Source organism: Canis lupus, chromosome 30, assembly GCF_011100685.1.
Source record: "Canis lupus familiaris isolate Mischka breed German Shepherd chromosome 30, alternate assembly UU_Cfam_GSD_1.0, whole genome shotgun sequence".
NCBI lineage: Eukaryota > Metazoa > Chordata > Mammalia > Carnivora > Canidae > Canis > Canis lupus.
Window position 1 is genome coordinate 22,942,951 of NC_049251.1, and position 15,364 is coordinate 22,958,314.

At 42.4% G+C, this 15,364-nt stretch overlaps 1 protein-coding gene across 1 annotated transcript in view; it reads left to right on the top strand.

The window, feature by feature from the left end:
- Positions 1-15,364, top strand: part of CGNL1 (cingulin like 1) — a 166,187-nt gene that overhangs the window by 74,441 nt on the left and 76,382 nt on the right. Inside the window, 1 exon segment of the mRNA XM_038580532.1 lies at positions 6,928-7,140. Within this exon segment, the coding sequence (XP_038436460.1) occupies positions 6,928-7,140 (213 nt within the window).

Genomic DNA, 15,364 nt, shown 5'->3' on the forward strand with positions numbered 1-15,364 from the left:
GCTGAGTTACAAAGACAAGGTACATTAGAATGAGGCTTTTAAAATGGGTGTATTTGTCACTAAAATATGAAAACCTCATAAAATGGGGGCTCCTGGGTGGCTCAGTCAGTTAAGCATCCAACTCTTAATTTCAGCTCCAGTCATGATCTCAGGGTCGTGAATTTGAGCCTTACATTGGGCTCTGCACTGAGCATGGAGCCTGCTTTCTCTCTCTACCTTTCCCTTCTCCCTCCCTCCCTCCCTCCCTCCCTCCCTCTGGTCTTCCTCCCCTGTTTGTGTGCTCTCTTTCTCTCTCTCAAAACAAAATTAAAAATTTTTAAACTTTTTTTTTTTTTTTTTTTATGATAGTCACAGAGAGAGAGAGAGAGGCAGAGACATAGGCAGAGGGAGAAGCAGGCTCCACGCACTGGGAGCCCAACGTGGGATTCGATCCTGGGTCTCCAGAATCACGCCCTGGGCCAAAGGCAGGCGCCAAACCACTGCGCCACCCAGGGATCCCAAAATTAAAATTTTTAAACAGTATAAAATGGAATTTTAAAATGGAGGGGTGGCAGAAACATATTTTCCTAACATATTATTGACTATTTTTATTTCTACATCTTCTATTTTTATTTCTACATTTATTTCTACATTGCCTCCGTATCATTGATAGCTTTCATCTACTCTTACAGCTTTGATACCTGCTTTTAAAAGCTCTTTTTTCAAGGGTCATCTGGGTGGCACAGTCAGTTGAGCATCTGACTCTTGGTTTGTCTCAGGTAGTGATCTTGGGGTCATGAGATCAAGCCCCATGTCAGACTCCGAGCTTAGGGTGGAGTCAGCCTCAGATTCTCTGTCCCTCTCCTGCCCCTTCTTTGTGTGTGCATGCTCTTGCTTTCTCTCAAATGAATAAATAAATAAATCTTTTTAAAAGTTCATTTGTCAGAAACAGTTTTCCTTATTATACTCTATAGTCATCATATTTCATTTTTAAAGGAGATAAACCATAATAAATGTCATCTTTCTTTTATATTTATTGTTTTTCTCTTTTCTTCCCCCAATACATAAAAATGTGTTGAACGTTTTTCACATGTATCCTTTTACTTCCTTAGAAAAATTTCCTAAGGTTAAGTTCCCAGAAATGATGTCACTGTACAGTTTATGGCTTTCCATAAAAATGTAGCTTCACAAATTTAAATAGAAGACTTTCCCATCTCCTATGGATTCTTGTGTGGACACCTTATTGATTCTAAAAGAGGAAGGTGTTATCTGTGCTGTTGGTAAGTCTCTTAAGTTGCTGGATTTTCTCACTAACTGAAACCTATAGTTGTTGTCCTTTCACCTGAAATCCTATTTCCTTATAGGTTCAGTTTAGCACATTTGACCTTGCTCTATTTTGTATCTGTCCCTTTCTTCTACAAGCCAGTTAATTCAAGAACACGTTGGTTTTGCTTCTTCCCCCATTTCATGCCTCACACAGTGCCAAGCAACAGAGCAAATGGATAAATTTCAGTATTTAAATTATTTTAGAGCTGTCACTATTTTAAGGGAATAATTCTGAACTGAACCACATGCTCCTTTGCCTTTTTAAGTACAATGTACTGAGCATATATTAATGAATATAATTTAATTGACTAGTTTATTGACTTATTTATAGTGGTAACTAGGATAAGGATGAGCCTCAGTTTTGGTGATGTGTTTTCAGGCTGGTAATGAGAGACACAGAAAAGAAAACAGAGCACATCTGCTCTTAAAATAGCCGATATTGCTGGCTTTCTGATTATTTGCCTCTTTCCTGTAACAGGAGGAATATTATCTACTGCAGTCTTTCTGTAAGATTAGTTAAGGCACAGTTAATTTCTTTGTGTCAGTGTGGGTCTCTCTGGAGGTTCACCCTTACTGTTTCAATCAGGCTCCTTTGAGTTGTCAGCAGTGTTTAAAACATGACCTATGGTGTCAATACCACTAATAAAATAGACCCTATCGCCTCGTCATATTCAATTTATTCTTCATATCTTAATAAAAAATGGCCTGGGGGATTCTGATAACAGATTATAGTCATGGCTGAGTTTTCCATGGCATTTGGCTTAGAACAGGCTCTTAAACACAGTGAACATTAAATACTGCTGCTTTTAAGTGTTTGGAAAAGGTCGAAGGCTTTTTGTTTTGTGAGGCTTGCCGTAATGCACAAGCTTTTTTCATGAAATCTCTTTTAATACTTTCCATTTTGTTTAATAACATTGGACCCCAATACAAAACCAGTAAAGTAATAGTAAGAATAAAGCTAAAAAAAAAAGAAGGAAGGAAGAAAGAAAGTAAAAAATACCATTCTCTTAGGATAAGCCATATAACTGACCAAAATTAAGATGATTTTGTTATTCTTAGTTAAATAGTTGGTGGTTCTGAACTTTTTTTTTTTTTAAACTCAAGTTACAAAAATGATTACAAAGCAAGTTTTCAACCACTTCTTTGTCCATAAGTGTATTTCCCTCCATTCTGGGAGTAATGGGTGAACATGAGACCTTGCTCTAAGTGCCATGACAGGGGAGTTTCTAATTACCCACCATCGTCTTTTTTTTTTTTTTTTTTTTTTAAGGTTTTATTTATTTATTCATGAGAGACAGAGAGAGGGAGAGAGGCAGAGACACAGGCAGAGGGAGAAGCAGGCTCCCTGCAGGGAGCCTGACATGGGACTTGGTCTCAGGTCCCCAGGATCAGGCCCTGGGCTGAAGGCGGCGCTAAACCGCTGAGCCACCCGGGCTGCCCCCACCATCATCTTTGATGGGAACATGCAGTGCTGACAGATGGACCTTGGTGCAACAGAGTCTGGTAATTTCCCTGGCATTTGCCAAAATGCAAGTACTTGGGATATTTTGGTACCATAATTGTATTGATCTGAGGATAGACTATGCTTAGAAATGAAATCTCTAACAGTAATATACTTATAGGATATTACTATACATTTACAAATTTTAATTAAAAGCTAAAAAAATATGTGTTTCATCAGCTGTGATCTGCTTTCTAGGCCATTCTTCTGGGGGAAAAATTATATAATTCCCTATCAACTACAATTTTGATATGAAACCTTTTATGCATCCTTTCAATGAGTGTGGGCCACAGATAGAGACTCTATAGAACTTCCGGGAAACATGTACACAGAAGAGATCAGCATTTTTCTCAGTTTGACATGGAATACCTGTGAATAGGTGGTGTGTGAAATAAGGCCCTCTATAAGCAAGTAAATTGCTGCCTCGGATATTCTGGTGTGTGCGGGTCAGTGTACCTGCTGTCAGGACTGCCCCTTGCTGCTACTACTAACAGCTAGGTCCCAGAGTGTACTTTCTTTTTCTTTCAGGTTCCCTACTTTCCTTTTCAGTACATCTCTTTTTTTCTTTTAGAGGTGGACCTTCTCACAGGCTCTTCCAGCCAAATACAGTGTTTGGTTGCGTTTGCATCTAAGAGACTGAACATGGTATAGTTGTTTGCTCCTCAGCTCCTCTTGGGTATGTAGGCTTGTCATCAGGCCCACAGAGGCGGTATGATAAAGAGCAGGGGCAGTGGCATCCAGCCAGTATCCCAGTCTTGCACGCATAAGCTGTGTGATCGTAAGGATGTTAGTGTCACAGACCTCTATGCTTGTTTGTTTTTTTTTCCAATTTGTGAATGAGGATAATATTATTTTTGAATATTCATCTCCTGGGATTTTTGGAAATGCTTAGCACAGGTCTTCTTACATGCTAAGTATCAAGCATAGTCAAATTTGTAGCTTCTCCCTGCCCACATACATACACACTGCCTAGGTTTCTATCTCCTGGATACTTTTTTATATGCAGCTAGCCTGGATGCATATAGGTTTTGAAGGTGCTGATTCCAGTTGGCCACAGCCTCCCTTTGTTTCCTTTGGTTGGTGTCTGCAGAGACGTGTGCTCATCTCTGATGGATATTTACTTATGTTTTTAAATATATATATTTTTTCTCCTTTCTTTGGCTTGAGATGATTGGCAATAAGGCTACTGAGGTGATGAAGTAAAGTTTTTGAAATCTCTTGTCCTCCTCAGTCTCTACCCTGGAAAACTTCCAAGTGCTTTGAGGTGATATGGTGAAGTGTAATCTGATTGGATTTGTACAACATAGACCACTTAGGCAATGGCCGCAGCCATGGATAACAGGCACGTTGGTGTCAGACGGACCATAAAAACCTAGGTTCTTGACATGCATCGGTGGCAGTACACAAAAGGCAGCACAAAACACAGATATATCCTGGAAAAGATTAGTGTGGGGAGAGGAACTGCCTTATCATCAAAACAACTGAGAAATGTGTGAGAATAAGAGCAGGAAATGGGGGTTAGAATCACAAGGACTCTCAGGAAGAGGCTGGCAGAAAGCCCAGGAAGACCTGCAGGGGTAGCCAGTAGCAATAGTGATGGGGAGTCTCTGGTGCTCTTTAAGGAGGGGTTAGCAGCATCTCCACCAGGATGTCCTCCTTTGACAAATATCAGGACAGGCTATCTTTTCATAAGATTTGCATAGGTGTTCTGTGCTTGGTGCTTTGGAAGAACCAGAATTTCCCTAGTTACCTGGATGAATCTCTTGACGTTTCATCAGAACTTATTAGTTGCCTGCTAGCAAGATTCTGGAAGGGCCAAGTCTTGGTCTAAGCAGTGCAGCTCTACCCTGGGACTGCAGAGCTTCCCCTGGTTCAATGGATGTGCATGTCCCGGAGAAAGGGAAAGAGATTCCATTGCCAGTTATATTTTCATCCCTTCATCAGTGACATACTTCTTGAATGGCAAGTACTTTCCCATCTCTGAGGCCTTGGCTCCCCAGATGGCAGCCATTCCTCTGATTCCCCAGAAGTCCAAGAAAACAGGAAGTGTATTGACTCAGAAGCCACCAGTGAAAACAAAGACTGATTTAGAATTCTGGTTATCTCCCGACTTCTGCTGTACTGCACATGTTAATTCATTTATATTCAAAACAGACACATTCCCAATAACGTTGATCCAGTGCACCAAAACTATATGATCAGATCTATATCCTCCTTTCAAGGGGCTGATGGTCTAGCAGGGGAGGAAAGAAAACAGAAAACCCTATGGACTGCAAGGGTAAAAGTATTAAATGCTCTGAGATGTACAGCTAAAGTGAGATGAGTATCAGGAGGGGGATTCAAGGAAGACTTCTTGGAGGAGGTCCTGCTGTATCTGACTCTGGAGATTTTCTGAAAGGCAAAGAGAGGCGGGAATGAGAGGGAAAAAGAGCACTCGAGACAGAGGATGCATATGGATAATGTCATAGGAGCCACAGGGGAGTGACTGGATGCAGGCAGCAGTTGAGTGTCAGGAGAGCCTAAACCAGGGATGTGAAGGAAAGGATCTAAGATGTTCCAGAACTAACTTTTTAGTTGTGATGGGCAAGAGCAAGAGAGGTCAAGGATGCTTCCAAACCCCCAAGTAGGTTGTGCTGTTTGTAAGAATAATGAACAAAGGAGGAGGAAAGGAAGGAACATGAAGAATTCACTGAAAAATATGAATCTACTGAATCTGAGGTGCCTGTGGGACATCCATATGGATATATCTGGCAGGTCACTGGAAGTGCAGGTCTGAATTCAGATAAGAGTCAGAGGTAAAGGTTTGGGAGTTCCTTGCTTAGAATTAATAGTCAGAGGGAAAAATAGATGAACTTGCCAAAAAAAGAAAGAATGCAGAGCTACATTCTTGGGGATCATCTTAGCTTTTGGGAAGAGGGAGAGAAAAGCCAGAGAAGATTGTCATAGAAAAAGCAGCCTGAGGGAAGAAAACAGAAGCATGTACTGTCTTTCAGTTACAAGGCAAAAGAGAATTTTAAGGAGACAGGTGGGGAGGATCAAAGAAGGGTCTAGAAAAGTAAGGACTGGAAGAAGCCTGGATCTGGTGATTAAGAGGTCACTACGACCTTGGAGAGGACAGTTGTAGTGCAATAGGATCCAAAGCCATATAGCAAGAGGTTAAGGAGTGACTGTGTGGTGAAGAAGCACAGTGGACAGAAATTATACTTTCAGAAAGTGTCACGGAGAAGTTTGTTTTTTTGGGTTTGGTTTTGTTTTTTGTTTTGCCCTTGACCCAGTGGATTCTTGCTCCCTGAGGGAAGGAACATAGATCCGAGCAAAGAGAAGGGAAGGGAGGAAAATGGCAGAAAAAAAGATCACAGATGTTGGAGCGGGCCGGCAAGGGGCAGCTGGATGTGTGCATGAAGTGGCTGCGGGTGGGAGAACAGCCAGGTGGAGAGGAAGGGGAAGTGGCCGTGTCTGAGTCCTGCCAACGTGAAGTGAGCACATCCCGGGCTTGAGGAGAGCTTAGTGGATGTGGGACAAAGATGGCGAAGTGAAAGGAATGCTGAGCTTTTGGCAATACACACTTGGGTTTAGGGAATGCTATTTGTAGTGGAACTTGTTGCTCCGGTTTTGGGACTTCCCTCAGGAGCTCTTGGCAGTTCACAAGGGGAGAATGTGAGTGTTGCACACTGCTCTGAGGGGCGAGTGAGACAGGAGAATGGCAGCATCAGCCCCAGTACTAGGAGCGTGGGTTAAGGGTTTGACCACATGCTGGGTCCCAAGGGTGGTATGCAGTAAGTGAGGCCAGCCAGTTGGCATGCCCCCAGTGAAGCAACAGCACCAACAGCGTGGTGGCCCATGGCAAGGGCAACGGACCATTCTTAAAAGCAATGAAGATGAAATCAGTTTCCCTTTTGCCCCCTCAAACTAAACTCAGAAAAGCTAAGGCAGACAAATCAAGAGGAATGATGGCCTCAGAGGAGTGAAAGAGGAGAGGAGGAGATGGTCTAAACTGGTGGGTAGTGTGGGGAGGAGAGGGTCAGAGGACAGCTTGGGAGTATGGCAGTTCATCTGGGCAGCCCAACCAGGAGGAGATAGATGGTTAATCCTACCCTTCCTTCCATGCTTCCTCTCTCTAGGAACTCTTACAGGCAAAACAGGATCTTCAGGATCTGCTCATCGCCAAAGAGGAGCAGGAGGACCTCTTGAGGAAGCGGGAGCGTGAACTGACTGCCCTGAAGGGAGCCCTGAAGGAAGAGGTGTCCAGCCACGACCTGGAGATGGATAAGCTGAAGGAGCAGTATGACGCCGAGCTGCAGGCCCTGAGGGAGAGTGTAGAAGAAGCAACCAAGGTGAGGCACTGAGCCAGGTCTGGTCAGACCCTAGGGTGTGTGGGCATGGGGCGTGAGAGTCTGGCTTGAGGAGAGGTGAAGGGGCAAGACCACCTCACCCACACCAGCTGCCAGTTGTCTTTCATCACAGAGAAGAACTTGGTTTCATGAGATCATGGAAAATAGAGGGTGTTCACAAATAATGGGCTCAGCAGTACTGCTGTTGACCACTTTGAGTCTGTAAATAACAACACAAATTGTTAAGGATGCGGGTAATGCTTTTGTTCGAGGTGAGATTCAGAGGCTCATGAGTGAGCCTCTTGTGGAATAGAGAGCTGAGAGCTGGGCCCCTCCATGTATGCCTAATGGTCCGGGCCCAAGAGCATTGTGTGGCTCTACTAATGGGGCAAGGTGGCAGACCGGACTCAGATTTCTGGAATCCTTCGCCCCTGCCCCTGCCTCTGCCTTAGCCTATTCCTTTTGACTCATGAAGCCTTCTGTTAAACAGTTCAGGATCTTTTCTCAGCAGAGTTCTGTGAAGGGTTAATAGGCTGAATTGCCCAAACCCTTGTAAGAACATTTTTCCTTTTTTAAGATTTTATTTATTTATTTGAGAGAGAGAGAGCGAGAGAGCGAGAAAGAGCACAAGATGGGGAAGACGCAGAGGGAGAGGGAGAAGCAGACTCTTGTACTCAGCAGGGAGCCTGATGTGGGCTTTGATCCCAGGACCATGGGCTTTGATCCCAGGACCGTGGGATCATGACCTGAGCCGAAGGCAGACTCTTAACCAACTGAGCCACCCAGACGCCCTGATAATTTTTCTCTTAATTGAATTCTTGGCTGCTGTAAATAGATTGAAAATTATGTCGAGGTCTTTTGGCGCAGGCCTCATCTTGGCCTTTGTTTTTTTTTTTTTTTTTTTTTTTTCCATCTTTGCCTTTGAAGAAGAAAAAAGCAATGTTTTAAAGGGGAAAATGCTCTGAAATATCATGCCATCTTTAGGGAATGAGAGGAATTACAGAACATAAAGTTTTTAAGAGTCTCTGCAATGCACAGGTTAAAGATGATGAGGAAAGATCTCTTAATATTGTTGGTTTATTCTGTGATGATTACAGCGACAGCTCTGAGATAGGAGGCCCCCTCTCTCCTGTAAGCTCCATAGTGATTCACTGATTTTCAATTATGGCATGGTAATTGCAAATGACAAGAAGTGAAAGATGGTTTTGTTTGTTATAACAATAAAAAGCCTGGGAAATAGTCTGTTTGCAGTTGTTATAACTGAGACAGTTTTTAAAGCTCTTCTCATTGATTTGCCTTAGTGTTTTTTGTTGTTGTTGTTGTTTTTGTTTTTTTGAGATTTGATTTAGTTTGAGGGAGAAAATGGAAATTGATTTAATTTTTATTGCTTTGAGAGGACATGTCTGTTTTTTTCATCTTTCTGTGCAGTAGCCTGGTGTTCTTGCTCTTGGTTTTTCTGTGCTATTGTTTCATGAAGGACATACCAGTAGGCTACTGAGTAAGATGATTCTCCTTTGAACCTACCATGTATTCATCACCTTTAGACCTTGCATCAAAGCTCCAGTTAACATGGTTTAGTCATTGAAGGTTAGTTGCAGATGGTGTTTTGGGCATGTTTATATAGTGATTTGAATATAAGGAAAGTTAAACTTGTGCCACACTTGGGATGCAAGATATTTTGTTAGAAGCTTTTAGATCTGGTCACAGACACTGTAAGTGGGGAAGGGAAACATGGTAGGTGAGTGGAATCTAGATAATCTGTAAAGGCTTAGTCTGTTGCATTTTGACCTTTTCTAAGGTCGGTGTTATATGTTAATTTGCAGCATTTTCATTATGCCAATTCAAGAAAGATAGCTTCATTGTCTTATACCAGTCTGTGAAAGAAGTAACAGGTGAGTTCCCCAAGACGTAGATCACTGGCAGAGAACACGGGGTTTCTCAGCACCAGGAAACTAACACAAAAATGTGTTCACCTTAGCACCCCAAGGGGTACATGCCAGCAAGGTACTTTGCCCCAGCTCATATTCTATAGTACTGCCAGCATCTTTCCCTGAAGGGACAAATCTGATCATGACAGCCTCTGCTTAAAGGCTCTCTTGGCTCCCCATTGCTCCAGATGTAAATTCAAAATTGTTAGCATGGTAGGTAATAGATGTCCTTTCCCTGACTAACCCCGTCTCCAGAGAACTCCATATTCCTTTAGTCCTTTTACCTCTGCGCACATGTGAATCGACTTCCCTCCTTCTTTCTTTCCTTTTCTGCCTGACCACCCTCTTCTTATCCCTCAAGACTCTCCCCAGATGTCCTCTCCCCTGTGATGGTGACTAGATAACCCCACTTCCCTTGGTGGGGTTACTGGAACCCTTTCTTAGGGTTTCTCTTGTTCCCTGGTTATTCCTCTATTGTAGTTTGTATCATACCATATTGTAATTCACCATGTCTACCAACTTCATTAGACTCAGATTCTCAGGCACAGGGGCCATTTTTATCCTTTTTGTCCCCCTGGAGTGGGAGTGACAAGCTCAAATATCTCAGGGCCCAGACAAGGACATAAGTGAGTGGACTCTGGATGTGGTGTCAGGGTGACAGTAAGGCCCGGTGGAGACTGTGGCAAACTAGAAAGTGTGCCCTTTGCTGTAGGGTCAGTTGCTTCTCTGCTGCAGTTGAAAGTCATCAGTGAAGGAATCCTAGGCCCGTGTTGCAATCTCTTAATTTTTTTATTTTCTTTTACAAGAAGCCAGATCTCTGGATGTTGATGTGAGATCTTCTGACTTTTAAATTAGCAAGAGAAGAATGATATATACCAAACTCAACCCATCTGCAGGTTGACAGCGTGTGATCTTTGTCTCTTGAGTTTTAACACAGTGTCTGGCACATAGTTAAGTCTGTGTAATGTCTGAGGAGTGAAAGTAAGTGGAGGACAAATTCCCCCCTTGACTGGGTTTTCAGTCCCTGTTGTGTGGTTCCTGTTGGGTTTTCTTTGATGCTGTTGTGGGAGGTCTTTTAAGAAACTCTGCTATGACCCTGAATTTCTGTACCTTGCTTTTGTGTTTCCCTGCAGTTTCTTAAAGAGCATTGTGATTGTGCCCTAAACAATTTTAGCTTAGCTTTTGCTTCCGAAGGTGGTTGCTGAACAAATGTGACGGAATCCTATATAATGGAAAGAATTGTGTCAGTTTCATGGATAGATGCTGCCTTTTTGTTAAATGATTTATATATGCGTATTCTATAATAGAATTTTAAGATTATCCTGTTAACTACTTGGAGGAGAGTGAGTTACATGTAACTTTTTAAATTTGGTAGTGTCTCTCTTAGATGTGTGTGTGCATTAGCCTTCAGCCTTTTCCTGCCCCAGGAGAAGGACTCACCCACCACTTACCCCAAGGGACGAGAAACTGATGTTTCTTTGAGGAACTGTGTTGCATTAAAGACTTTATTTCATTGGTAAGTCTTAGGAAGCATCCCAACTCCCTGGCATCAGGTTTTCTAATTTTCGCCACTGCCCCTGTCTTATCATTGTCAAATAAGTATTTCCTCTGGCTTGAGATTGAGCAATAAAAGTTGTAAATTACTGGAACATTAGGTGAAAGCCGTCAAGTTTTGTTAAGAACATTTTACAGGTATTCCAGATAGATACTCTGTAAAAGTGGTTTTCGTAGATCCAAGCAGCTACTACACCTTTTTAAGAACAGGTTGACTGCTTCCCAGATGAGAATTCACGAGTGCCGTGGTTTGGGGGATATCCTCGTGCGGCAGAATGAAGCGTATCTTTCCCTCCCAGCCAGTGCGGCTTGCTCATTGGGTGAGCTACTTGAGTCCCTTCCCATAGAGAAGGGACTTTTTGTCTGTTAAAGAAGGGGATTCTATCAAACCTGACCCTAAAGGACTTGACACTGTATTTCATAACATAGTTTTTGGTGTTATGTCCTTTTATACTCTTTCTAGTTTTGAAAAGGAAATGTCCTCTCTATCCTTGGGTTTGTGGCAGTGGCCAGGATCCAATGAAGAAATGGACAGTGAGTGGGGATGTGAATGACTGCTGTCTAGGAGAAAAATGAAGCTGGTCCACAGCGTTAGCTTCTCCTTTTCATCCATACCCCTTCCCAATCTGCAGCTAATTGTGCAAAAGAGAAGGGCAGATGGGCTAGTGTTTTCAGATTTTCCAGAGAGTAGCCTCAGCTCAGATTTCCAGCTCCCCCAAGAAGTTCCCTGGTTGCTTCTTGGACCTTATTTTTTCAGGGACCTGTGAATGCTGGAAATTTTGTTCTAGGTTTTATCTTCCCTGTCATGCTCAGGACTGTCATCATTTTCCACTTGGCCTCCCTAGTATGCTTGGCATTTACTAGGTGGTCAGTGTTTGTGGATTACAGGAATAGGTAAAAAGGAGAGATGCCCTTTAAGTCCTGGCAGTCCTAAGACATTAGAGTATTTTGGGGTCTCATTTATGAATTAAAATTGTTTAGGGCAGCCTGGGTGGCTTAGCGGTTTAGCGCTACCTTCAGCCCGAGGCGTGATCCTGGAGTCCCATATCAGGCTCCCTGCGTGGAGCCTGCTTCTCCCTCTGCCTGTGTCTCTGCCTCTCTCTCTCTCTCTCTGTGTCTCTCATGAATAAATGAAATCTTTAAAAAAAAATTGTTTATTGTGAAAATGACCAAATCTTGTCTGAGATTATGGTACTGTGAGCAGTATGATAATGTTAATATTGACCCTTGAAGGACTAATTTGTCTTAAAAATACAGGTATTTTGAGGATGTTAAAGGAGCCACTTTTATTTTTGTATTGCGTAATATGACTTTTGGGCCATTGGGCCATTTTATGGCCCCAACATATGGCAGTTAAGTGACAAATATTTCTTACATGAGTGGATAAAGGGGAACTGCAGGGAGGGTAAAGTGTGTGGGAGACTCTTGCCATCGTTCCTTGCTTCTTCATTTTATTAGTAAACGTAGCATTTATAAATTTACTTACTGAACTGTTGCCAAGGGCAAGGTATTGTGAAGGTTATGAAGGTAAATCAGATAAATGTACTTTCCAGAAGATTGAAAAGGGGGAGAAGAGAAGTAACACTCAAGCTGACTACAGAGTAGGAAAGAGTAAATGCCTGGAGTGAAGTGGACATAGGAGTGCTATAGGAGGTGCTTGGGAGGGGCAATATATAGTAGAACATGAGTGGTATTTGAGCATGGAAGCCAAGAACATTTGAGGGACTGAGTCCAGCATATTCAGCACCTTGTAGGTGGGAAAATGAGACACGGGTCTAGGCTGGAGCCTTGAGGAATGATACAACTTAAGATGATTACAGGTGAAAAGAGACTTTTGAGAGGCAGTGTCCTAGATCTGACACGTGGACCATGTTTGGATCCCAATTCAAACAAACCAAGTGTAAAAAACGAAATATATTTGAATCATTGGGAACATTTAAACATTGTCTCTATGTTTAAGGATATTAAGAAAGAAAGTAAGCAAAAGTTTTAGGAGTGATAATAGTCTTTTATCTTTTAAAGAAACTTACAGAAGTATTTACAGGTAAAATGGTAGGCTATCTGGAATTTGCTTTAAAATTATCCACTTGGGGGAGAAAGCACATGGTGGTGTGGATGAAATAAGATTAGCCATGTGTTGATAAGGATTAAAGCTCCATGATGGATAAGAGACAATTATACTACGTTTTCTAATTTTGCTAATGCTTAAAATTTTTCAAAGTAACACTTTTTTTTAAAAGAATACAAAAAGACTTTAGAAAAGGCGAGGCAGAAATGGATGTGAGGACTTGTTGAATATCATAATGCCATGATACATGAGTATTTTTTTTAAGATTTTATTTATTTATTAATGAGAGAGACAGAGAGAGGCAGAGACATAGGCAGAAAGTGAAGCAGGGTCCTCACAGGGAGCTTTATGCAGGAGTCGATCCCGGGACTGGGATCATACCCTGGGCCAAAGGCAGATGCTCAACTGCTAAGTCACCCAGGCATCCCACATGAGTGGTTTTTAATTGGTGAGGGAGCACTTGGTGTTTGTTGTAGGGACCTAATAGGAACATGCTTTCCTAGCGGTGACCTGTAGCTAGGGGAGATTAGCAGGTAGAAGAATGATTAGAAGTAAGGAGTGAGGAGGATAGAGGTGTGGGTTTGAGGGATGGTGGCCAGGAGAGGTAGGACTGGCAGGAGAGACCCCACGGGGTGCCATGATTGAAGTGAGGGAGAAAGAAGAGACAGAGCTAAGCCCCAGGTGTTCCCTCTGGTATGGAGGCCTTGCTGGGAGCAGGAAAATTCCAGGGGAAGCAGTTGGCAAGAGGCAGGGCAGCCTGTTGGGTGGGGTGGCAAGCCACTCCACAAGGGTGGGGGTCACTCCTGGTGGGCTGTGATGGCTTAGGGTAGGAGGAAGAGAAGGAGGATGAAAGCTCAGAGACATGAAAACAAATACCCAAGTCCAGTAACAGGAAAGCAAGTGGAAGAGTGTTGCATTTGACTTAATTAATGATATATTTGAGAAATTTCTAGAAGCAACCTGTTTTTGCATTAAATATTTATATATAAGCCTCTGTGCTTTCATCTTGTTTCATTCTGTAGTGTAAATTCTAACATGATGTCCATGTTTTAAATTCTATAACACTTGTATAAGTTTTATTCAAATTCAGTAATATTGCAACTTTTTTCACCTCCAGAGCTGTCCTCACATTATGGCTTCGTGTTGTTTCACTGAACAATTTGGTAATATCACTCCATCTTCTGAAAATAAAGATGTGTTTCAGTGTTCCTTTCCCTTGTCATTTCTAGATTTTCCTTCCCTCTTTCCTACCAATCTGTGAACTATTTTTTCTTTTTCTTTTTTTAAAGATTTAATTTATTTATTCAGGAGAGACCCAGAGAGAGAGAGAGAGAGAGAGAGAGAGAGAGGCAGAGACACAGGCAGAGGGAGAAGCAGATTCCACGCAGGGAGCTTGACACGGGACTGGATCCTGGGACTCCAGGATCATGCCCCAGGCCGAAGGCAGGCACCAAACCTCTGAGCCACCCAGGGATCCCCTGAAGTGTTTTTTTAAAAGGAAAAAGTCAGCAGAGGGTCAAATGGTAAAACCACTGCTAATCTCAGGATCAGTGGAATTGCCTCCCTTAAAGATAGGGCTAGTTCAGGGAAAAATCTCATTTCTGTTTTCTCCATGGGAGCTGGGGTAGTGAAGGAACCTGTAAAAAAAATTCTTATTTCCTCAACTTTCCAACTTCAAATAATTCACTTACTCTGCATGACCACTGTTGAGAATGAGAGAAGTGGCAGGGTTGCACGTGCCCAGGTAAAGGGAAGTATCTCATTTCCACTGACTCAAGTGTGCCAGGGGTAGCCTAGAACTTTCCATTGGCAAAAGTAAAATGAGGATGGTTCAAGGTTCAACAAAGTCTCCTTTCATTTTTCTTCTAATTTTTTTCTTCCAGAAATAACTCTTATAATAATTGCATTGCTCTTTTACTTTCTATATTGATTAAAAAATAACTCAGTATGTCCTAGGATGTTTGTTTGGGACCCATCATCTAAGCCCTGGATGTGCCCCCTCCCTGTTGCAACTCAGATCCCAAGTGCATGGGTCCTGATAAGCCTCTTAGGGAGCTGTGGTGAACAGGATGTCTCTACACTTCACTCCTGGTGCTTTAACTGAGCTGCCAGATTCACTTGCTGTGGTTCATAGAAGACAGAGTAAGAGTCCCAGAGACAGCTGTTCTTTTTCCTCATATGTTTGAGTGTGTCTTACCAGTGTCAGTCATGAGGATTCAGAGATGGGCACACTTTAGTCTCTAGCTTTGGAGATTTTTTACAGTCTTGGAAGAAGAAAGACATGCAGATAAGATGATGATTGAAGCTTTGATGTTGTGGTTGAGGCACACGCAGGGAGACAGCATCACCCTGCTCTCCTACTACTGCTTTGGATGGCAAAATTCAGGAGAGAAGTAGCACATCCATTCTGTACCTTGACACCCTATGTGTCTTTTACATACCAAATACTTAAGAATTAGAAATGAAGAAGATAACTTCCTTTTCCCAGGACTTCTGCAAGAGTTTCTGGACGTTAGCACCCCTTGAACCTGCTTGTCTTTGTACTCAACTCCTTTAAGTAAACTTAGAGTTAACAATAAGAAATCCTGGACATTTAAATCCCCTAAATGCAAGACAAAGAAAGAACATTGACTTGGGGGAGGAGTTAAAATAGATTTCATTTATTTAAAGAGTCAAT